We start from the raw sequence: 25,362 nt of genomic DNA, 5'->3' as shown, positions 1-25,362 counted from the left end.
CGGACGAAAATTTTCAAAGAAGAATGCATTAAAGTCTTGAATGCGCAAAACACATCTTTGAAGCTAAATGTATTCTAAGAAGTACAAAAAATGTAAACAAGATCCCCCCCCAAATAATCAGTCATTTAAACTATTCCAACCGTTCAGGAAAACGATAAACATTGCGAACATAAAAATCTACTCTTTTTAATATATACTTTAATAAAAAAGAAATGTTTCTTCTTTTTATAAGAAAAGGAACCCATTTTCCTTTCTAAACTTTTGAAAGTCGCCAAAGCTTAAAAAATGATAAACTACGCCAAGGTAGTAACCCGACTTTCGGGCAGTTCGCGTACGTGGAATCCGTTACAGATCTGACAATTCAATGCGCATGTGTGGTTAATGGTGGTGCGAATAGCATCGGCCTTACAAAACATCCCATAATTCAAAATTTCCCAGAATCCTGCACCCGATTACGTCACAATAAGGTTTCTATAACATTCAACTACTCAGGCTACCATAAATGAAACAACAACTTGGCGATAAATCAAACAACAACCTCACCATAATACAAGGGGTACCTTAAAGTCTATTCTACCCAAGATTTTTGACCCAAGATTTACCTTAAAGTCTATTCTACCCAAGATTTACCTTAAAGTCTATTCTACCCATGACTGATTTTCTTTAATAAAGTTTTCTTTCTGTATATTGCCATAATGTGTTTTTGTTAGAAGTGCATGATTCTTTTGAGAATGTTATTTATATGCCAGTCACAAAACCAACAGCTACTCAGCTGACGGGAAAATTTCCGACGAGTCGGATCTTTCTGATGATCGGAGACTCGCTCTTCGTTGAGTAGAACGAGTCGCATAAAGACGAGTTGCGATTCTTGACGGTGTCCAGACTAGTGCCCAAAATGTTACAGACGAAATTCACAGTCTCGATAACCGGCCATTTTCACGTTTTCTTGTAAAATGTGTTCACTTAATCTTCTGACAACTACTAGATGCTTACTTTACTTTTACCATTCTTCAAAGTACCATTTTAAATTATTGGAAAAAAAAAAAAAAAAAAAAAAGTGCTTCTTACAGGGATTTTCATAAAACGTAAAGAAATCGATTCACTGATTTGGCAATACTACTGTGTAACAGAAAAGTAAATAAAAGCGGGAAGTTGCTGTTATTTTATAAAGAAATATAAATTATTGAAGATTATAAAACAAAAACAAAAACAAAAAAAAAAAGTAATCTCTTGTATATTAGGTTTATTTTTCCAAATAAATTTTAAAGTGTTATTTTTAGGTTGTATTTCATGAAACAGAGATTGTGATTCAGAAATGATCTAACACGTTGAGTTTAAAATTACTGTAAGAAGAAATTCTCATGCAAATTACGGTAGAATCAAAAAGAATATTTCTGTAGTTTATGCTGTAAATTGTTCAAGATGATAAGAAATATTTAAAATTTTGAGAAAACTCTCTGTTTTGATATAATTTCTGACGCTATTAACTTAGTTCAAAAATTTAATTTCCTATTTATTTATAAAACATAGAAATAACTACTTTTCATTATTAGAGGCTCACCAAAAGAAATTTCTCGTACTGTTATACGAACCTTTCCAAAAACATTCCTAAAAAGTCTATTTTCTTAGAATCTGAAGACTTGCAGATTAATACATTATGGGCTTCATTAAATTTTGAGAATCATAGTCCACAAATCGTCTATTTATCCAGCTAGATAATTATTTAAGTCTAAAAAATTTAATGTAAGTATTACACCTTTGCCAGTGTCTTAAATGAAAAAGAAGCTTGGATCAGTTAATGAAATTTCATGGTGTTCATGTAAAGCAAAAGTAATGCCATTTGATGTCGATAAAGTTTTCTTAAATGGATTTTTTTATGTATAGATTAAATGAATTCAACATATTAATTGGTTTATTATGGCGTAAAAGTACGTTCTATTCAATTTGATTTAGAATCTGATTAGCACAATTTTATTTTCTTATCTGATGCTGTTAATGGTACTCAACAATAATCTCATAGGTTTCAGTTAATTGATGGCATAAATTGTGTTATAAATAATAATTTTCAGTGTATAATGCTAAAATATTTTTAAACATTTAGCCGTGCATCAAGGGCTGCATTTGAGTTATGGTGAAGGCATAGCTCTTCAAAATCCAGTTTTCAGTAATAGGTCCAGTATTCAAGCGCTTGAGTACAAAAATTACTGTAAGATGATAAAATCAATTTAGGTCCCTTTGCATATTTGTAATTTATATCCTTTTATGCATATTTTTTTATTAAATGTCAAAAACCTGTAAACATTTTTAGATCTGTCTCTAATGAAAGGGGGTCCACCAGTGCTTGAGTGGTCCAACCTGGGCTTGATTTCAGGCAAATGGGCATTTTCATAGTTTTCCTTATGCCTAACATGTATATGAGCCAGCTTCCATTAGAAAGTCCTTTATGAAGGCATCGCTTCCCTTGGACAGACAGCCGTAGTGTTCTTTAACATAATCAACTAAACAAACAAAGTAATGAAATTGTTTGCATTGCATACTTCACATCATAACTAAAATTACTTAAATTTAATGTAACATCACAAAGCATTGGATAAGTAAACAGTATATGGTACTGCTAAATTTGACTACATTTGCAGACTTAAATGTGTTATGGGTAAAGCACATAAATCATTTATGTGAGTTGACATACTAATTTTTATACTAATATTTTTATCTCTACTATTTCTTCTCGTAATCAGATTATTATATTTTACGAATACAAAATAAGTATTTGAATTAATAATGTTACCTTTCATGCATTATGAGCATATAAGGTTCTTGTATAGTGATTTAGAAGTTGATTTTATTATGAAAAGTTTTAAAACACAGACATATGCAGAGTATACTTTTTGTTCTTGTACTGGATAATTTCCTTTCTGAGCTGTACACATAACTCTGTCATGATATGTATTTTCTTCAATTAAGATGATATAATTTTATGAACTGTATTACTGGAAACTTTAAAGCATACTTAACATGCTAGCAGGGCTTAATTTCTAAAATTAGAAGTACCGGAGCCCTATGGAAGACCGTCAGCAAAGAGGAACAAGAGTAAATAAATAAATAAAATGACTATGAAACTCATTAATGATTTTAAAATTAAATAGTTAATTATTATCAAATTAATTTACAGCTATTTAATTAATGTTTATAAATTGTTATTTAATCAATAACTATTATATAATTAAATAATTAAAATTAAATGTTAAGAGATAAATTAAAATTTAATAAGCGGTTTTTAATATAATTTTATTCCTAAAAATAAAATTTTCGAGATAAAATTTTTACTGAAATTGTCACTCAATTACATACAGTGTCTCAAAAAAGTGATGGGACACTTGTGCTTTACAAAAGGAAACTGCAATAAAATAAATTTAAAAAACGTAAAATTTTTTGTGGGTGTGTTTCATACTTAAATTTAGTAACAATTATTACATAACATACATTTTCTCAAAATATTAAAATATTAATTTAATAAAAATACAATTGTTTAGAACGGAGCAGAAAATGGCTCACTTAAGTGATGGGACACTACGTACTATGCAACAAAAATCGTCTGAAGTAAGCAATAAAAATATCTTTTGGGGTATTTATTTTTACTCAAAAGCAATTGCCAATAATTTATAAAATCGTCTGCAGTATTTCTCTCCAGTTTGTTTTGGAATTTTTGTGTTTTTTAGCTCTGTGCAGCAATGAATGCTAAACGAAAAGAAACTTTGCCTGGAATTCAAAAATTAGTTATTAATTTGCATATTGAACATGGAAAATCTATTAGAGAAACTACTGAAACAGTTAACTTCAGTCATTCAACAGTTTTCAGTATCATTAAACTATATAAAAAGAATCATATGATTCAGGATAAAAGAAGACCTGGCTGAGCATCAAAGCTATCCAATGGAATAAAGCGAATTATCGTTCGAAATATTTTAAAAAAATCCAAGAATGAGTGCTCCTAAAGTTGCTGCTGATTTACAAGCATTATATGGAGTAATTGTTAATTCTGAGACTATTAGAAGAGTAATTCGATCTACTGGATATCATGGTAGAGCAGCTAGGAAAAAATTCTTCGTAAGTGAAAAGAATAGAAAACTCAGACTGGCTTTCGTAAAATCCAACATAAATAAGAATTCTGATTACTGGAATGAAGTTATATTTGCTGATGAGAGTAAATTTAATATATTTGGTTCTGACGGTAGAATCTTGGTGTGCAGAAAACCCAGGGAAGAATTTCGCAAACAGAACTTGGTGCCAACAGTAAAACATGGTGGAGGAGGAGTTATGGTATGGGGGTGTATGTCGTCCGCTAGAGTTGGTAATCTTGTTTTTATTGACAGTATAATGGAACAGTACAAGTATATTGACATTTTAAATCAAAATTTGAAATCTTCAGCACGAAAATTGAACCTTCATAACGATTTTAAATTCTACCAGGACAATGACCCCCAAGCACAGTGCTTTGAACATTAGACTCTGGCTGCTGTATAACTGTCCTGAAATAATAAAAACACACCCACAATCTCCACAATTAAATCCCATAGAGAATATTTGGCAAGAATTGGAATCAAGAATTCGCAAACACACCATTTCTTCAAAACAACAATTAAAATCGGTGCTTCAAGAAGAATGGGGTGAAATCACTCCAGAAATCACAAAAAAAATTAGTCGAATCCATCCCAAGAAGATTAAATCATGTTTTAAAAGTAAAAAGAAATCCAACAAAATATTAAAACCTTTTAAAAAGTAAAATTTTTGGATAAATGTTTGATGGAAAAGTAAGTGTCCCATCACTTAAGTGAGCCATTTTCTGCTCCGTTCTAAACAATTGTATTTTTATTAAATTAATATTTTAATATTTTGAGAAAATGTATGTTATGTAATAATTGTTACTAAATTTAAGTATGAAAAACAGCCACAAAAAATTTTACATGTTTTTTAAATTTATTTTATTGCAGTTTCCTTTTGTAAAGCACAAGTGTCCCATCACTTTTGTGAGACACTGTAAAAAAAGTGCCACAAACTTCTTATTTAGGGCTCCGGTGCGCTCTGGCTAGAATTATGATTTATTACAAAAACTAAGAAGCATCGGAGCCAGGATCTGGTGGGCTCCGGCGCAGTTTAAGTTCTGATCGCAGGGGGGGGGAAGTTCTTTTATTATCACAAAAATTAAATGTACTTAAAATATAGCTGATGAAAATTAAGATAATGATAAAAAGAGGGCAAAACTGAATGAGGATATGAGTGAGTGGAAACAAAAAATGAGGGGAATCATGGTGAGAGAGAACTAAATGAATCAGTTTAATCACTAATGACAAATATTACATCCATCCTACTCCCTTATATTTATTTATTAATATATCAATAAAATAGAAAATAACTATTTATTAATGTATATAGTTCATAAATAAAAATAATAACTCAGCTTGTCATTAATTTTTTCAATTAATTTAAATTTCATTTCAAATTCAAACTGTCCAACAAAAACTGGAATCGGAGTCAACCTGTTTTTAATGACTCCAGCTCCGACTCCTTTTGCCCCAAAATCTGCCCGATTCCAACTCCTAATCCATAGCGCTGCTTATAATGACTATTCCTTCTTGAGCAGCAATATTTCAACCAAGAATGTTTAATCTTATGGATAACAACATGCCAATATTAAAGCTAACACCATTTAACTTTAATATCAGCATGTAGTTTTTAGAAGGATAACTCTTGTCAATTTTCATTATAGGTGATGTATATCAATTTTTTTTTGGATATTTCTGATTTTTTTTTTTTTTATAGATTATTTGATTAATTTATGCTGTTAGAAGGTGATAAACCATACTCTGTAGATAAAAAATTGCAGATATTAATAATTTTTTTTTAAAGTTATGTAAAAAATTACAAATGCCTAATAAAAGCATACAATAAAGGAATTTGGTAGACACTAAGCCACATATTGTATATACATATTATAATAACTTTATTAAAATAACACTGGTTTTCCAACATATTTAAAATATAGTTTTTGAAGCATCACTAATACATACTGTGCTAGGATTAGAATATTGAACTGCATACTTTTACATGCATTTTCAATATTATATAATTGAGAGAAAGATCTGTGATCTCTTTCTGTTTATTCATTTTTGGAAGACTTTAAACCTTATCTTTATTTTGAGTTTCACAGACTCAAAAGTACTCTTTGCCACAAAAGTTTGCATATCAAGGATTATTTGCTAGATTGTAATGAAACTTGGCATAGAAGTGTTATTATAATTTGACTTCCAAAATACATTTTGGGCAGATATGCAAATAATTAAAACTGCAGTGTGATTTCACATTTCATTATTCCATCAACTTTGTTCTCACATATGCTAAAAAATGTACTTTAAGGCATTTTGCTTATACTTAATCTATTGCAAACGGACAATTTTTCACTAAGCATGCCATTACTTTTTATCAGTTAGATACAATATGATCAGCTGTTAGAGTTTGAAAGGGAAAGAGTCATCAGGATAATTGAAACCAGGTGTTCAGCCCACTACCTAGGCTGTCTGATTTTGCTGTGATAAGGTTTTGGTACCAGATGATCAGAGAGGCCATGGACACAATGGCCAGGATACCCTCAGCAGACCAATAGCTGAGGAAACCATCATATCACTCAATAGTCTTACACAGTGCCAACTGCATCATCGCCTGTTATCTGGACACAGGGTAGCATTTTCAGTAGGTGCCTTTGGGTCTACTTGTATTATTGCAAAGTACCTTGTTGAAAGACATTTGGTATTGCAGTGCCCATTATGTATGCTGCCAGTGACATCCACCCATCATCACCTCCTTTCAGAGTGATATCACAGTCTATGGATTTGGAATTAACCAAATGAAACCCGTTTGTCTTCAGCGATGAATCAAAATTCGGTTTAACAACCATGCATTAATACAACAATACATGAACACCTTTAATATGGATTCACAGCACCATGACAGCCCAGTTCGGGATGTTTTTTAGAAACATCTTGCTACTCATGGCAGGGTTTCCAGAAGGTGTCTTACAATGAGACATTGCTCATCCACACTCGGCAAGAATGTCACAGAAATGCTGTATTACATTAACTGTTTTCTTTGGGATGCTTGAGCATGTCTGAGATCACTTAGAATAGCAAGCTAGATAGCCTAGGAGTTTGATTGAACTGCAGCTTACAGCAACTGTGGAATGAGGTGATTCAGGACACCATACATGACTCTTATGCCTCGATACCTGACACCATCACATATTGTATTCAGGCTAGAGCTAGCCAGTTAGGTACTAGAAGTTTCATTCATTTGAAATTTTTCATGTAATAAATTATTCTTTTGGTTTGATTTTGTAATCACTTGCATATATTAAACTTTTCCAATGAGATAACATGGATAATGCATTCTCTTCCTTTAAAACATCTTTAGCAGATTTTTCTGTCAAGATAAATATTATATGTATAAATACAGTAAAAGAATACTTGAAAAAGTAGGACTTTTAAACTTGGTGAAATAGCATTAGTTCTATCTTGCTAGTAAAGTTTTAAATAAGTTGACTATTTAAATAACATTAAAAACACAGAAGAAACTTTTTGTTTGTCATGGTAATAGTTTTATAAAAGAAGGTTATTCAGAAAATTTAATTTGTTAAGTTACCTACTCTTTTAAAAGAAAGGGTGGAATAAAATTTTTGTTAATGGCAAACTATTAATTAACTTTTTTGAACTTTAAACTTTTTTTTGAAACATTTATTTCATTAATTTTCTAGCTGAATTCATGATGTTGTAAGACATAACGTGTAATGATATTCCTCCTCTCAATTTGTCACTAAGTGAACTTCAGTTTTTTATGAATGTTACTTGCTTCCCGTGGAAGTTATTTTGTTCTTCCATTTAAAAGAAAACTGTAGCTTATTTTGATTTTAGTTCTCGACAGCTGAGGAGCCAGCCTGCATGAAGTTTTCTTGTTCCCTTCCCCCTTCCATGCATAAAGTAAATGCAGGCTTGGTTTTCGTAAAAAGGTCCTCCTCAAAGATACCCCCTCCAGAGGCAAATAACTTGCATTTAAAATATGTAAAAATGTTATGATTAGGATTACTAAATTATTGTAGACTAATGATTAGTCCAATGATAAGCATTTAGCTTTTTACTGGGAAACAGCTCTTTGTCTCTACGAAATATGTCAATTGATGTAAGGATATTGAAGTGAAGAACATTTTTTAATGAATAATTGTGAAGTTACATTTTCCACATAATTTTATTATCTTCTCTGTCTGAATGTAGATAAATTTGCTGAATACATATACAAGTTGTTTTTATCTACAAATATTAAATTATTTTTCTTGTCATCTTCTGTAAGAACTTTAAAAGTATTGTTATTAAAAAAAAGTAGCTTATAAGGTAGTACCATAAATTTCCATAATTAAAAGAGAAAAATGGGAACGCACTATCCCGATGCATACAAATATATATATGGCAATATATCCCGATGTATACAATATATATATATTGGTTGTTACACAGCTACTTATTATCATATATTTCTTTGAAATGTTGTGTTTCAGTAGTTATAGAATTTTTGCTTTTAATCCAAGTAAATAATTCTTTTAAATTCCAAGCCGATTTTTTTATCTTGACTTTGTATCCTTGTAAATTAAAAGGAATTAAGTCACAATGTTACAATTACGATATAATAACACGCCGGACAAGTATTAATTTAGAAGTCAAACAGCAAATATCAGCGTTATATTTTCAAATTTTCACAGGACTAGTTTCGATGGTTTTACCGAACCATCATCCTCAGCTGCAAAAGTGCAAATGAACAAGATAAGATATAGTCATCAGATAAGATAACATCGACAGGAGTCAAGCTGTGGCACCATCTGAAGAAACCAGAACTAAAACATATTTTCTTAAAGGCTCACGGCAAAGATGGATTGGAATTAGGGTCGTTAACTAGAACAGAAAGATTTTTTTGAATGTGAAATGCCTCTAGAAACACGTAACACATCCAACTTCAGTACTACAGTTTACCGTAAACCTTCATCGGTTTGCCTTCCACCACATTTTAAATCATGTCATCTGATTAACAAAAGTTAGCTTCATTTTATTCCTATGTTTTCCGTGCTCTTCAAGTTTGCTCCTCCAAACTATCCCTTGATGAAGAACTAAATTATTTAGAAGCAATAGCTATTGACAGGGGCTTTTCACCCAACATTATTAATCAAGCAGTTAAAGAATTCTCATCTCAACACACTAAAAGCCACACTCTTATTTTAGGAGATTATAAAAATTTTGTTGTCATTCCCTTCTTTCCATCAATTAGCTATAAAGTTGCACATATTTTGCAGAAATTTAACTTTCGGGTTGTTTACTCTCCCATCAATAAAATTCCAACTTCTATACTCAAGGACCCCATTCCGGATATGAATTCCTGGGGTATTTATAGGATTCCTTGCCAGTGTGGTTTAATTTACATTGGCCAAACTAAGAGAGCCTTAAAATTTCGTGTCAAGGAACATGTGCATATGTTAGAAAAAAGGAAACACAGAATTTTTCTGTTGCCAAAATTATTCAAAATACATCTTCCATTGGAGAACTGGATTTTCTAGAGGCATTTCACATTCAAAAAAATCTTTCTGTTCTAGTTAACGACCCTAATTACAATCCATCTTTGCCATTAGCCTTTAAAGAAATTATGTTTTAGTTCTGGTTTCATCAACAGATGGTGCCAGTAGCTTGACTCCTGTCCATGTTATCTTATCTAATCACTGTATCTTATCTAATTACTGTATCTTATGTAATCACTGTATCTTATCTCGTTCATTTTGCGCTTTTGCAGCTGAGGATGATGGTTCGGTAAAACCATCGAAACTAGTCCTGTGAAAATTTGAAAATATAACGCTGATTCTTGTTGTTTGTCTTATAAATTAATTACAGTGTTATGTAAGATATATTTATAATGAAGTTATTACTTCTTTCATTTACAACTTAAAATATTTTGAACACATGAATTTTAAACTTTAAGCATAAGCATGAAAATCTCAAACAAGCAACTTTCGCTTTGTAGCTGCTCCCTTAATTTTTTCACAAATGCTTTAAGCAAGTTGTAAGCATCAAAATATGACATAATTTTATTCATTTGTTGTCAAATATCTCTGAGTTTTGAACATAAAGTTATAAAGCTTTATAATTAAGAAAAAGCACAATGAATTTTTACTGTATGGGGATCATATAAAATTATATTTTATTTTTATAGAACCTTTATCATGCACATTGCTGAGATTTAAATATTTTTATAAAGAAATTTTGCGGTGAAAAGTGTGCATTTAGTATTAATATTTAAAAAAATAAAGCTTATAGTCACTTTATTTGGTACTCATGTGTTTTCCTGTTGACCATTGTCAGCGAATGAAACAATCACTGCATAAGGAAAATGAACTTGCGTAAGTTCGGTGAGACAACTGCCACCAGACTTGTGGTGCTGTTTGGTTACAATTTCATGGTCAATTGGAAAATACATTAGGTGCCCTTTTTTAAACATCTTGTGTGTTTTGAACCCAAAACTTTGAAGTAAAATAAATACTTTTCTAAGAAAGGTATAAATATAATATAAGTTTGCTGTTTATCTTAGAATGTTATTTTTTATTCTGTTTAAATTGTAACTGTAGTACATCTGTAACTATTTTATTAATGATAGTTATTTTAATAAATTCACGGCAATTTAGAAAGTGCCAGCATACTTTTTACTGCAGTCACGCTGCTGTATTATTGTGACATTTCATGCTGAAGGACTAGGAAAGGGGAGCTTTGAAAATTTTTTGTTATTGCTACTTATTTAAAATATCATTCAAATTAGAAATGTTATAACAGAATTAGAGTTTATGTTTAATTGTTATAAAACAATGTATATGTTAAATTTAATTAAGTGAAAAGAGAGAATGTATGAACTTAATAAGTATATCTGAATGGAATTGTACTCTTTTTATCTAAAGCTGTAGTTTTATATTGTGTTATTCATTATTATTATTTTTTTTTTTGCAAAGAGAAAAAATATCAGATTAAAAATTGAAATTAAAATTTCATTTGTATCATTGACTTCATAGTTTGTTTCAGTTTAAATATTGCATTAATTACTTCAATGTTGCAAAAGAAATTAACTGAAAAATTTTGCATAATAATATTGTAATTTATTTATTTTTTTTAACTGACTGATAATTTTTCCTCATTTCCTTATTTTTATTCAAGTATGCAGTGTGTGGAGTGCCGTGAAACATACTTTAAAAAAAAAATTATTATTATTGGAGCTGGTATGGCCGGAATTTCTTGTGCATACAGATTAAAAGAACTAGGGTTTTCTTCTGTATCTGTGTTAGAAGCTAGATCAAGAATTGGTGGGAGAATTCACACTATTGATTTTGGTATGTGAACGAATTTTTTAAAAAATTATCTGTTCCTTGTTTTTAGATATTTGAGACGTGTATATATTTATAATTTTTTTATTCAACTTCTTTTTATAAATGATTCAGTACTCTTCTGTTTTCAGGATCAGATTCAGAAATGTGTATATGTGTGAAAATATGTGTTCATTTTATGCATGTAATATACATATGTATGTGTTTGTATATGTACACATGCATACATTTTTTAATTCAGTCCTGATAACAGAAGAGTACCAATGATCCTTAAAGAGCCTGAAGAATTTTATTTTTTGTGAAACTGTAAATGTATTTTTTTTTTTTAGATAAGTAGCTGTAGAACTCTATAAATACTATAAAAGTATTTTAAAATATTTCTAAAAATGAAGAATATCAACCTATATTTCTTCATATTTTTTATCACTTATTTTGATTCTTTTGAAGCTTAATCTAAAATACATAAGCATTTTTGTATGCAATTTTTATAGTGCAGTTACTTTGGAATGAACATCTTGCCTTGTCATTTGTAAACCACACCAGTATGCACAGGCACAGATGCACAATTAGTTAAACTGAAATACCTGTTGTTAGTTATTAAATTGCACTAACTCGCAATAAAAGGTATTTACTGGCTCAGACTTTTATGTAATAAAAGATGTTTACTGCCTTAGACTTGCTTTTGAGAATGAGAATATTGAAATATGTAAGAAAGGAGAATTTTTACTGATTTAATTGTAGTGTTCAGTAGTAATATTTTACAAGGTGTGGTTCAGTTTTAATGTTTATCAATTCAATAAAAAATAAAAATTTATGTTATGAAACAAGTTTTCTAAAAATATTGTAAAGTACACTAACTTTTTAAAGATTTGTGAATTATGTTAATTAATGAGTATTTGAAGAATGCATGTGTTAGTAAGTATATGTTAGCAAGTTAGATGTTATGTTCATAAGTATATATTTAGTTAGTATATGTTACTAAGTAAGGCATATGTTAGTTAAGTATTTGAAATATTACTTAATTTATTTCTGTTCTCTAAGCTCTTTCAATGTATTGTTTAACTGTTCTTTACAATAAATGTGAAGCAGTTTTTCTTGTAATATTACAGTTAGTTCAGTCTAGCTGTATGTTGTCATTGGACTTAGAGGGACTAGGCTAATGCACTAACATTTTAAACATTAATGCTTTTAAATATATTTTTTTCCTGCCATTCCAAACATTAAAAGGAATATCATTTTACCTGTTTTGAAACTGTATGTCATTCAAACGTAGTGGGTTTTTACATGAATGGGAGGAGTCAAGTTGCTTCAGTTCTACGAGAGGAAGGACTAGTTGCTTTTCACTTGTTCTCAAGACTGGCTTACCTGTGCTGTTAACTATTGACAGTAAGTTGCAAGAAATTTTAATTTTCTCATGACATCATTAGGAACAAAATTGGTATAACTATTAGTACTACATTTTAGTTCTTCTTCATGAAAGCATTCATGTGATATGTGAGAAAGTTTAAAGTAAAATATATTGACGTGATAGCTGAAAGCATTCTTGTGATACATGAAGAAGCTGGAAATAAAATACTTTGATGTGATAACTCTAAGTTTAAACTGCAGAGAAGTAAGCAGTACGAAAAGCTAATTCCCATAAAAAGAATCACTATGGAGCATGTGCAAGCAACATTTAAAGTCATTTCATGACAATGCACTCACTAATCAACTTTCATTATCATAACACTGTGGTCTTAATTGCTTATCTACAATGTTTTTGCGATAGTATGTTTTTAAAAGAAAAAAAAATAATTACAAAAGGTAGAGCTATGACAAATGTTCTCATTTTTACAAATATGCCATTGTTACAAAGTGGAATATTGGTGAAGTTTCAAAATGATTAACAATATGCCAATATCTCCTTACTGGTCTTATTTTCTTTTTGAGATAAAAATATTTTTAATTGATTATTTCAGTGTTATGTGTTTTATCAGATTGAAAGAATGTTTTTATTATGACATGATCATTTTGATTTTCCCTCTTAATTCAATTTTCGTAAATTTATCAGAGCACATTATCCATTATTCTGTTTAGTAGTCTTTATATTCAAAATACAGTAAACTTGCCATGATGACCACCTTCTTAACCGCTTGCCTGATTATCCCGAGTTATCTCGGGTTCGTATATATAGTAGTTAATTATTATCCCAAGAAAACTTGGGTGAAGCAGAATTTGTCAGTATGATTTGTTTTATCACGGTTTTACTCGGCCTGAAGGAAATAAAAGGAAATATTCAGCTTTGATTGGCAGTTTGCCAAGTTTTATTGTTCTTTTGGCAGAACTGGTCATGTGTTTTCCCTATTGTATAGTATACGTTGACTTGTGGATTAGTAATGTATAAAGAAGGATAGTTGCGTTGAAAAAAGTAAAATAATGGCGATGACGCAAGATAGTGAAAGCGATGAGTTTTCGGATAGTGATTATGAAAAGGTGGACATTTTCCAGATGTTATTCCTGTTACTGAAAAAAAAAAATCAATCTAACGAGACAATGTACTCCGTGCTCCCGTAAAAGAGATTCCAGAGGTAAGCCAATAAGAAAAAAGACTAGATACCAGTGTACAGAATGTCAGGTCACTTTGTGTTGTCCCTTATTTCAAAAACTATCATACAAAGAGTAATATTTAAAATTTTTTTCATTTGCCGAGATAACTCGGGATAGTAAACTAATATTAAAACTAAATGATTTTACACCTGTAAAATATTAAAAATTCAATGGTTAGAGTTAACTTCAGGGTACCCCTTGTATTATTGCAAAGTTGTGGTTTCATTTGTCTCCAAGTTGTTTCATTTATGGTTGCCTGAGTAGTTGAATGTCACGGAAACCCTGTTATGACATAATCGGTTGCATCATTGCAGTAAATTCGTAAGGGCTTGTGGCATGTGTATGTTGGTTAGGAAGTATATTGCTTGTTTCGTGGTTTAGATGGTAAAATGGCCAAATGTCGTAAAATTAATTTGAAGTTTCTGTACAATTTGGAAAGAAAGGGGAAAAGAACATTACTTGACTGGTGTGTAAATGAAGGTTTACTCAGTAGCCATTATTAGGTGTTCTGTTTGTAGGAAGAAAATGCGTGTGGTTGAACGTCATTATGGAGTATTTTTATGGAGTCATTATGGAGTTATTTTTGACTCTTATTTTGTGAATTTATGTAGCGATGCCAGTATACAGCTTCTGGTTCAGATAATTTTAGGAAATTTTTGTGTGCTGTTTAGGAATTTTGTTTGACTGAAGACGTGTGAATTCGTAAACAAGGTAAGTGGATATTTCCTTTTTCAAGTGAAAATAAGTCGATGTGTACATGGATACCGAGTTTGTGCAAATCTTTGTCTGGTAAAATCCTAGGACAGCCCACACCCATGGCAACATACTGGAAAAGTGCAGAATCACCCACTGCTTTGCATGTTTCTCAAAATCGCCAACTTGAAAATAACAAGTCAAAAAATTGCACAAACTCGGTATCCATGTACACATTGACCTATTTTCACTTTAAAAAACACCCCAGACTTGCCATTGCACACTCCCTTGACTTTGTCCATGTACACATTGATACACGGCATATAAGTGGGCGCGTCAAGGGTGTGGGCTCTGCTAAAATCCAACTATTTGTCTTATTATTTTGGCTTTGTGTAGCGGTGATTTTTCATGTAAAAATCACGGCTACGCAAGCCAAAATAACAAGTCAAAGAATTGCACAAACTCAGTATACATGTACCGCCAAAAATCGCCAAGTTTTACCAAGGGGTACCGTAAATATACTTTTAACAAATCAACTTAAAACCTACAGATTTTGTTTTGTTTCATTTTCTTGTATTTAATAATAAAAAAGTGATGATTTTTTGCAATTTTTTTCAAAAAAATTTGTAAGGGAAGCAGTTAAGCTGACCACATCTGAAAGTGACCAGGATCTCTGAGACGACTATCCCCAGTGGCCATTTGCCATAGAGAAGATTAAAATTTATACCTAAGTCTTTTCAGTGAAAATCATAACTTGCTACTGGTTCAGTCACTTTTGTATTATTATCTTTTTAATTTGTTTCTGAAACTATATTATTTTACATCATTGTTGTAATTACTCTTCCTATATTAAGAATTATTTTGTAGGTTCATATTTTGTGGAAGAAGGAGCCCAGTGGATTCATGGACAAAAAGATAATATAATTTATGAATTTGCTTATTCCAATAGACTTGTGGATGAAACAGCTGTTAATTATGTTGAAGCTATTCTAAATTTTAAAGATTTCGAGCGAGAAGATACTGAAACTATTCACAAATTAATTGAGTTCCTTGAGGAAAAGGTTAATAATCTATCTAGCAATCTTGATTCTGATTCTTCTGTCTTAGATTATCTTAATATACAATTCTCAGAGTTTAAATCTCGGTACAGTTGTTGTCCCCCATATTTAAATGGCATTTATGATTGGTATTGCAAATTATTGTGTGAATTAAATGGATGTCAGAATTTATCTTTATTATCTGCAAAGCTGTTGAACTGTTATAAGGAGTGTGATGGTTTTCAAACTGTTGAATTAAGATCTGGTTTCTCTAGTATACTGAACTTATTTTTGAAGAAAATTCCATCTGACTGGATAAAGAAGGACACATTAGTTGTCAGGATTGACTGGACTGACTTGAAGATTTCTAAAAATAATGATAAGGATAAAGATACTGAAATGAAATCTTGTTGTTGTTGTAGTTTAGGGAGAAATAAGTATATAAAAGTGTTTTGTAAGGATGGTCAAGTTTATTTGGCTGATCATGTTATTGTAACTATACCAGTAGGTTATTTAAGGAGGTATGAATCTAATATCTTTAATCCATCATTAAGTGAAAAAAAGCGAAAAGCAATTAATTGTATTGGTTTTGATGTAGTAGATAAAATCTTTTTAGAGTTTAATGAGCCATTTTGGGAGAAATCTGAGGTTTTTCATCCAATATGGACAGATGCATTTGAAGAACAGTTTCGTAAACATCATCAGTGCAGAAGTAAGGTAAATATATATTAAATATTTCATTCCATTGATGCTTTTTCTATTTTTTATAGTTTATTTATTGGCTGTGCAATTACTTATGAATGTCACATATTTTCATCATATTGTTAATACTGACAAAATCCTAACTATAAAAAAATAAAAAGGGAAGTTATACTTGTATGTAATAAAGAATAGTCAGCGAAACAATTTTTTAAAATGTGCAAGTAAAATTTTATTTGTCACAATCAATACATTTTCATTTTTTTAAGGTGAAGGAATTATTTAATTTTTATTCCTGTAGTGTGCAATCTTTATAAATATGCAGAGTATTATAATCACTTGTGGATGTATCTTTTGGACTTTTATTAAAATTTTTTAATAAAGTTAGAAAAAAAAAAACAACACATGAAAGCAGTAACCTTAGTGCAGGTAGTAATCACCACCCAAATCTATGATTTTCTGCCAAGGTTTTGGGAGTTTTTCTAGACCAAAGGCCCAGAAATTTAGTCGCTGCAAGTTTGAAAGCAGATGAACCTTATTTTGGATATCTTGCACAGAATGCAGGATATCTCTAGCAAGATGTACCTGCTGATGCGAAAAAAGGTAGAATTCCTAAGGAGCAATGTCAGTGCTACATGACGGGTGTGGCAAAAGATTCCATTCGAGTCTGTACAGAGTCCAACCCATGAATGCAGACATTTGTGGTCTTGCATTATCTTGATGGAACATTACCTTTTTGCACCGTACACATGATTTGGTAATATTCTGTAGCAGAGTTTTTGCAACAGAACTGGAAGTAAATGATGGTTCTAATCTGGTAACATAATAGTTCTCTTTCAGACACCTTGTGCTTAATGCAAGTCTCTTTCTTTCAAATGCCAAAAATCGCATATGATTAAACACGGCAACGCAAACTGTTTGCATAGATGATATTTACGGTAGTGAAAAACTTTCTTTAAAAACATGCTATCATTCTACTAACAAGTATATTCACATAATTATTGATCATGCTACACATTATATATGGACATTTGCCTCTAAAAGTATAACTACTGATATATATATAAATTGTTCAAGACAAATTTTTCAAATTCAGGTATCAAAGAAAATTTTAAGTGATAGAAATGCTGCTTCTTCAAAATTCAAACATTTTTGAGAAACAATGTAGAACAATTATTAACTTCTGCTAATAGACCTCAAACTTTATGTGGTAAAGTGGAAAGAGTAAATCAACCTATTCTAACTAGATTAAAATATAAACTAAATTCTTATCAAGACAATATGCATGGACTAAATTATTACCTCAGTTTAGCCAAGAATATAATAATACACCACATACTGTAACAAAATTCCCACCATCTTATTTAATGTATGATAAATTACCTTATGATTCTTTAATTGAAAACCCAGAAATGCACCCACCAATTGAAGAAGCTAGAAAAATTGCCTAAAAAGGTCTGGTGATTATCACAATGTAAAAATGTCTGATGATTATCACAATATAAATAAAGATAGATATGACACCCATTATAAACCTAGAGATTTTAAAATAGGTGATTTAGTAAATGTATTAAGAATTCCAATATCCTAATACTCATAAACTTTTCCCTCCTTTTTCGGGCCCTTGCAAAATTTTAAAACAATATTCCGAACTTACTTTTGAAATAGATAAGCCTAATCATCCTACTAACAAGAAATCAGAAATTGTCTACTCAACCAGACTCATACCTTTTAACCCAGCTAGCGAATTTAAATTAACTGTTACAAATAGTACTGTTTTGTACAAAATTAATTTGTTTTAGTTTTCCAAATTATGTGTCAAAATTTCTTACCTGATTATGACTTTTTTAACCTGATGAAGTCTTTAAAATCTAATTATGACAATTTATTTTCCTTATTTTGACCTTTCCCAGACTGGTTCCTTTCCTATCTTGCCTTTTCTTCTTCCCAGAGTTTTCCTTTCAAAATTTGTTGTGTATGCTTCCCATAGCCCAGAGATGAAGAGAAGAAAAGCTCTACCACCATATTTGGAAAAAACTGGATTTAATACCAAAGACATATTTGAAATTTTTATCTGACCCGAGTTTTTACACTATGTGTATTGCTCCTTGCATCCTCTCCTTAGAGATGATAGAAGCAGTGATAGCCCACGCCCGCTGTCACCCTAGGAACACTCCTAACACCCCAAAAGTTTCATTTTTATTTTGTTAAGAGATTCAGGTATGGTTACAAAACTGACTTGCTTTTTATATTTGTTTATCAGTCACAATCCTCTGGCCATAACTTAGCACAAAAGTGCTACCACACACATACATTTCACACAAATTAAAAAAAAATATATATTTTTTTATTATAGGGTAATGTCCAATTCTGTTTTGCTAAATTTAAAAGACTTAACTTGATTACCATATTTGACGGCATATAAGACGCACCCTTATTTACGCAAAAAATTATGGCAGATGTAGAAAAAGTTATGTGTATCTAGACCTTTATCCAGGCTAAAAATAGCATTCAGTATTGAAAGTTAACCTGTGTCCTTCACGTATAAGGACGCAGGTAACTTTTTTGAGACCAAATTTAGGGAAAAAGTGCGTCTTATATGCCGTCAAATGCAGTATATGAGTTATTTTTCTTAAACTTTAATCTTAATTTTGTATTTTTGCATTTAAATTAATTAATATGAAACAATTTAGCAAACGTTTCATAATTGTACAATGCTAAAAACTAGTTACCTTTTTAGGGAATGGAGGTTTTTTGATTTATTGTACTTAAGCATCCTCCAACCATCAGCAAGTTGGTACGCTGATTTTAATTGTTAGAGGTCTTTCCCACCAAAGTTATTCTATTCTATTGCATTGTAAAATAAGAATTTATTCAACTGCTCACAAACTGTTTGTCTTTTAATTAAAATTTTCATAATGATCAAGAACTCTTTGGAACTACTTCATTAAAAACTTCAAAAAACTTTTCATTGGACATTTTAATAACAAAGCTTAAGAACTTTCAGTATTATGTTTTTGTCAGTTTATTGCCATTTCCTTTTATTTAGAAATTATATTTTGTTACAATATATTTAAATTACATTTTTAAGTACTTTCTAATTTACATATGAGAGAACTCATGAATAATGATGGGGGATGGTGAAACCTACAGGCTGTCCTTGATGCCTATTCATGACTTGTACACTTTCTCTTGCTTCACTAACACACTAATGCTTTCTTCTCAAAAGGCATTTTTCTCACTAAGCCTTTTTCTCTTTGAAGGGGGGACTAATATGCAAAATAAAAAAAATTGTAAATCAAAATTATAATTTGAACTAAAGGTCCCTTAATTCTCTCTCTGTATTCTAAAAATTGTAATTACTTCTCTGGATTGCATCATTTTTAGATCAATCCATCTTGCATGGCCTGCACAACGTTGATGACGTGGATAATTCGAAACCTAAACTCAAAATTTGGAGAATTTAAACCCTTCTGACCTAAACCAAAACCTTCCTCTTGGCGATCTTCTGTATTGGATATATGCACATTTTTAGCTTGAACCTCTGTGCTGCTTGAATGCTTTTTCACTGTACTCTCTTCTTATTGCTACGGTATTAAAAAATGTAAATGTTCTTGAATAAGCATGATTGGAGTGTTAAGTAAACTGTGACCACAAATATGAATTTAAATAAAAATGGAATTTAATCTACCTTGACTGCCAAGTTTCCTATTCCTTATGGATTAGCATTCTATGCAATCAGAATTATTCCTCTTCAGTATGCCATCAACATTTACTATGTCTTTTTGTGTTTTTATTACTTATACATATAAATCTGCTTATAAGTTACTCAATTTCAATTGAATTCTAACCACCTTTATCAAAAGAGATAATATACTAAGTAATCCATTAATAAGTTATATATATATATTTTACTGTAGTTCATGTTTTATATACATTCAATCCATTATCAGTGCATTTATTATCATGTAAAGGGTCTACTGCTTTGCACTGTGCTAAAACAGTTACAGTTTGAGGCAGTTTTCTATAATGAGTTGCATGATTTTTAGAATTTCTTTTATTCTCACCTAATTTTTCAAAGATTAAATTTCATCAGTTTTTGCCACCTTTTGTTTTAAGTTATTATGTGTTGATAACCAAAGTATTTATATTTCACTTTTATGCCTTCTTTTATAATTTTTGTTTTGCTTCTTAAATCTATCAATTGTAGCAACTTTTCCAAATTTATATTTTTGAAACTGTAATAATATATATGCTTTATCAGTGCAGTAGGGAAAGAGAGCTTGCCTTTTAATATAATTTTGGTGCTTCCAAATAAGAACAAAAATGTTTATAAAATGTTTGCTGTTTGGACAATGTGTCACATATAGTATTTATACATGTTGTTATTGTAATTATTTACATTTTTCAATTCCCTTCTGATAAAAATAAAGGAAAAGAATGAAACATATTTCAGATGATGAAAGAGATACTGTAATCAGTCTGAGGGAGGGGGGAATCCCTCTAGCAAAAATATGTATTTACTATTTAATTTTATCACAGAAAGTATATTTAGTAATGTAAAGTAACACATAAATAATTTTTATTAATTGCATAATCTTTGTTGAAGTACAATATGATAAATAGAAAAATTACTTCACTCGCAATATCGTAAAGTATACAGCTTATAGAGAAAAAGGCAACCTAATTACCAAACTTTTTAAACATCCATACAAATTATGGTCCCAATTATTCTTGATATAGGATTTCTCCTTACTAGCAAAATGATTCATCCTTTGTTATTCTGACAGGTGCAAAGTATGTATATTAATCCTTTGTGGTGCACTATACTTTAAAGTCAGAATTTCAACAAAAAAATTTGTATGCAGTCTATCTAGGCCTAAAGGAGTATACAGGTAAAATTTTGTATAAATTGCACTTACCGTTTTAATTCTCTGGGTGTTCTATGAGGTGATACACTTGCGCCGCCAGATATCTTAAAAGTGCGACTAAGCGAGCATTGCAGTGAAGCATGGAAATGAGTAGGAGCGTTTATATAGTAATGAAAAAACACTGTATTACGGCTGTATACATGGTTTTCTGGATATACACAACATTCTTGAATAAATATGGATAAATGAGATAAATATATGTATATACACAAGTCCTATATACAAAGATATTTAAAAATTTTTTGATTTCTTAGCTTTGTGAAATTGTTCAAAGCGTGTCACACCTTTTTGATAGAAGCCCAAACCAACTTTGCAGGTTTTGAACACAAAACTTGTTTTGTGTGGCTTCTTGTTCCGTGCAACAATATGTTTAGAATTCCAAACAATATGTTTAGAATGTCAGCAGCATATACCAGCATGGGCCATTCGTCTCCGAATGGTTTCCCTTGATACCACTGGATGCTTGGAAAGTGGCATTGAATCGATACTAGCGACGTTGTTGGTGCGGAAATGGCCATTGAGGCTGCGTAGAGGGGCCTGGGTGAGATGGATCATAAACCTTCTCATCAAATAAATGAGTTTCATCCGACATATCATCATCAGATTACACAAGTGGTTCAGGAGCATATAATCTCAGTATCGCTGCTAACTTCATGTTCTGATTCAGAATAAGAGGGTAATTCATAAAGCACTTTTAGCGCTTCAGAAAGAGTTAGACCTCTCAGCACCATTTATGAAAAATTAATAATAAAAAATTAACTACAATTAATACTAACAATAAAGTAAAATAAGCTATAAGATATACATACACAAAAAAGTATCTACACAATTATTGAAAATAAATGGGAATGAGACTAAAAAGCAACAGCAAAAAATTCGCGCAGCTCTAAGTAAAGATGACTTGAGCTACTGATAAAAATCCCGCCTGAAAATTACTCACAAAAATTTCAAGATGACCATATAAGGGCTTTCATAGCACAAACCACACCTCACCCCTCAAGATGGCTTTGTTTGAATTCATTCCCCCAAAACAACAGAAATAGAAAACATATACAGCAGTTGTTTTCTCTTAAGACAGATGTTGTGATGTGTAATAGCATGAGATCGCTAAAGGCGCAGTGTTCCCACTAATGGAACACCCCATTTTATTCAATGATTCTGCACATACTTTTTGTATGAAAAGTGTAAAAAAATATATAACAAATAATATAGAGTACAACCATCAAAATTATACAGAAATTGTTTTTCAAACAAATTTTTTGGTATCACCACAAAAATATAGAAAATTACTAGAAAATAAGTGAATTTTAATAACACATCATAAATGAAAATTCTGGTTCTCCTCGTAATATGCTGCTATCGACTATTTAAAAGGAGATGTTCGAAGTATATTATAAAGGTATTTTTATTCATTTACGGTTGAATTTAACAGAAGTGGATTCAAGTTGGGTGTTCCATGCAGTGGAATACTGAGCAACAAAGGCTTAAAAACTGATTTAGAAATAGAAGAGGTATTAAATTGAAATAATTTTATAAAAAATAGAATATATAGTTCTAAATAAAGATAATCTAAAGTCTAAGCTTTTATTAATGGATATTTCATTATTACTCTATGGCAGCAAGCTGAAATGTGTTATTAAGCTGAAATGTGTGTTAAGAGGGGTTTTCAAGTATAATTTTTGCTTATACAGCAATTCACTGATATATGACAAGAAGTCTGTTAGAAATAGAACAAAGTTTGAAAACTGTTATGTATATGCTTAAAGGTAGGAAATGTATCAAAGCACTGTAATATATTAGATCCAAGCATAATATTAGATTTATAAAATCGAGCATTTTGTAGTATGCATTATAGATGTGTTTTCTATTGCAAATCAAACACAGTTGAATAATTTCAGTTTGAAACAGTTTATTGTAAGTGAGAGCTTACTATTACAAAAGCATGTGTAGTTCAGTAACTATCTTGTGGCTTCTGTTTTCAATATGGCATACTTGACATTATGCCATTATTAAGCCTTGCGAAAGAGGCTTACCTGATGATAAAAAAATGGTGTATATTCAGTTAGTGTATGCTGCTACTGACCAAATATTTTATTTTGGAAATGTCAAACCACCAGATAAAGAAAACTCTGAATGAGTTAAAAAATTAGTATTAAATATGCATTTTGCGGAGGTAATGCATTTTACATTCACCAATATAAGAATATTTAACAATTAAAAAGACAAGTATTTCATTTATCTTTAATAACACATTGTATATATATATATATATATGCACCCAGAAGGAAAACTACTATCAAGAAATTTAACATTTATGTAGTATATGAAGAGATAAACAAATCATTAGAAATTCAGAGCAAAATATAATTTTATTAAAGAGTTATGGCATGAAAAAGGTTTCAAATCAGTAAGTAGTAATTCACCAATATTCCGGGACAGCTGCAGTTGCCTTCCAAGCATGTCCCAAATATGCCATTTTGGCGAGAGGCGAAGGGAATATGTCCCTTCGCCTTCCCAACAGTGTCCTTGAAGACATTGTTGGGAAAGACATTCAGTATGTGGACAAGTATTGTCTTGCTGATAAATCACACCTGGGTGATTTGATGGCATAGGCAGTGCAACTGGCATTAAAATGTCGTCCACTTCAAGCCATCATATTGCCTTGAAGGACAACTGGAGGTGAATGTGTCTGCCAACAAATTGCTCCCCACACTGTCACACCTTGTGTAATTGGCGTCTGCCGCTCAACAACAAATACCGGATTGGACCACTGACCTCGCTGCTTCCACATGCATTTGTGTTGGTCATCAGCATTGAGACTGGATCAGGATTCATTGCTGAAGATCATACGCCTCCAATCATACTCCAGCTTTCCCGAGTTCGAAAAAAATCTAATTGACACAGCCTATGATGTGGGGTCAGTGGTAGATGTCTCCATGAATGTCAGTAGCATATACCAGCATGGGCCATTCGTCTCCGAATGGTTTCCCTTGATACCACTGGATGCTTGGAAAGTGGCATTGAATCGATACTAGCGACGTTGTTGGTGCGGAAATGGCCATTCTTATGATTATGTGATTTTTGCGCTTATTTGTGTTCCTGAGACATCCTGATCCACCATGACAGTAGACTATCTCTTCCATGATCCATAGTCACCAATACTGAGCAACTACCATATCGCTCCGACAGAGGTGGTGGCTGATACGCCTGTTTGACCAACCTGCTTCTCTGATGCCTACTATACGCCTCTTCGTAAAGTTCGACAACTGTTTGTACTGCCTCTGGTTACATCTCAGAGGCATCTCTAGTCACAGTACTGAACTTCCAACTTGACAGATTTGTTTGAATAACTCTACGGCATGAGCAATCATGCCTTAAACTATCCCAGCTGCTCATCTCGTATGCGCATAGCATGCTTACGAATGTCTTTTACCAGCTGAGTTTCATGATTGTGGCTCAATTTCTAATGGGTGCATTTATTTTTTTTTGTAAGAGAGTGTATTTATAAGATGCATTAAAACAAGTAGCTTATTAATAGACCATTTTGGGATCCCTTCATGAATGTATGCAACAAAATGATTATGTGCCACTGAAATAAGATATCGCTACGGATTTGGTATTTAAATAACTTATGTTAGTTGAATTGTAAGTTAAATGGTTTTATTTTCTGCACAGTGCAGCGCGTGACGAATATTAAAAGAAAGCTAAGCCGGAAAATTGAAAATACAAGAGCGCGTGCATGTAACATTTAATAAATATCTCTTTTTAATTTCGAGAAAGTACTAGAAAATTCTTGCGCACGATTTTAAAATCTTATAAAAGGAGGAACACCTCTCAGTTTGTGGTAGTTACTTAGTTTGTTGTTGTTTTAAGAGTTTGTTTAGAAAACTGCTTTTGTTGACTGTAGCGAATTCGCGGATTAGCTTTCTTTAGCTGTTTTGAATTAAGCTCTCTTGAACATTTGAGT

At 31.3% G+C, this 25,362-nt stretch overlaps 1 protein-coding gene across 2 annotated transcripts in view; it reads left to right on the top strand.

Moving 5' to 3' along the window:
- Positions 1–950: 950 nt before the first annotated feature.
- The window catches only part of LOC118187959 (uncharacterized), a 91,650-nt gene continuing 67,238 nt past the window's right edge, over positions 951–25,362 (top strand). For both annotated transcript variants that reach the window (XM_085807528.1, XM_085807527.1), the window contains exons 1-3: positions 951–1,222; positions 11,283–11,455; positions 15,596–16,482. In XM_085807528.1, the coding sequence (XP_085663654.1) occupies positions 11,284–11,455; positions 15,596–16,482 (1,059 nt within the window). In that variant the 5' untranslated portion in view covers positions 951–1,222; position 11,283. The remainder of the gene's footprint in view (positions 1,223–11,282; positions 11,456–15,595; positions 16,483–25,362) is intronic.

This window comes from Stegodyphus dumicola, chromosome X1 (genome assembly GCF_044657685.1).
Source record: "Stegodyphus dumicola isolate Sdum_Otavi_A_Nest chromosome X1, ASM4465768v1".
Classification (NCBI taxonomy): domain Eukaryota; kingdom Metazoa; phylum Arthropoda; class Arachnida; order Araneae; family Eresidae; genus Stegodyphus; species Stegodyphus dumicola.
Note: the sequence above shows the minus strand (reverse complement) of the source record. Positions and strands in the feature narration are given on the sequence as shown.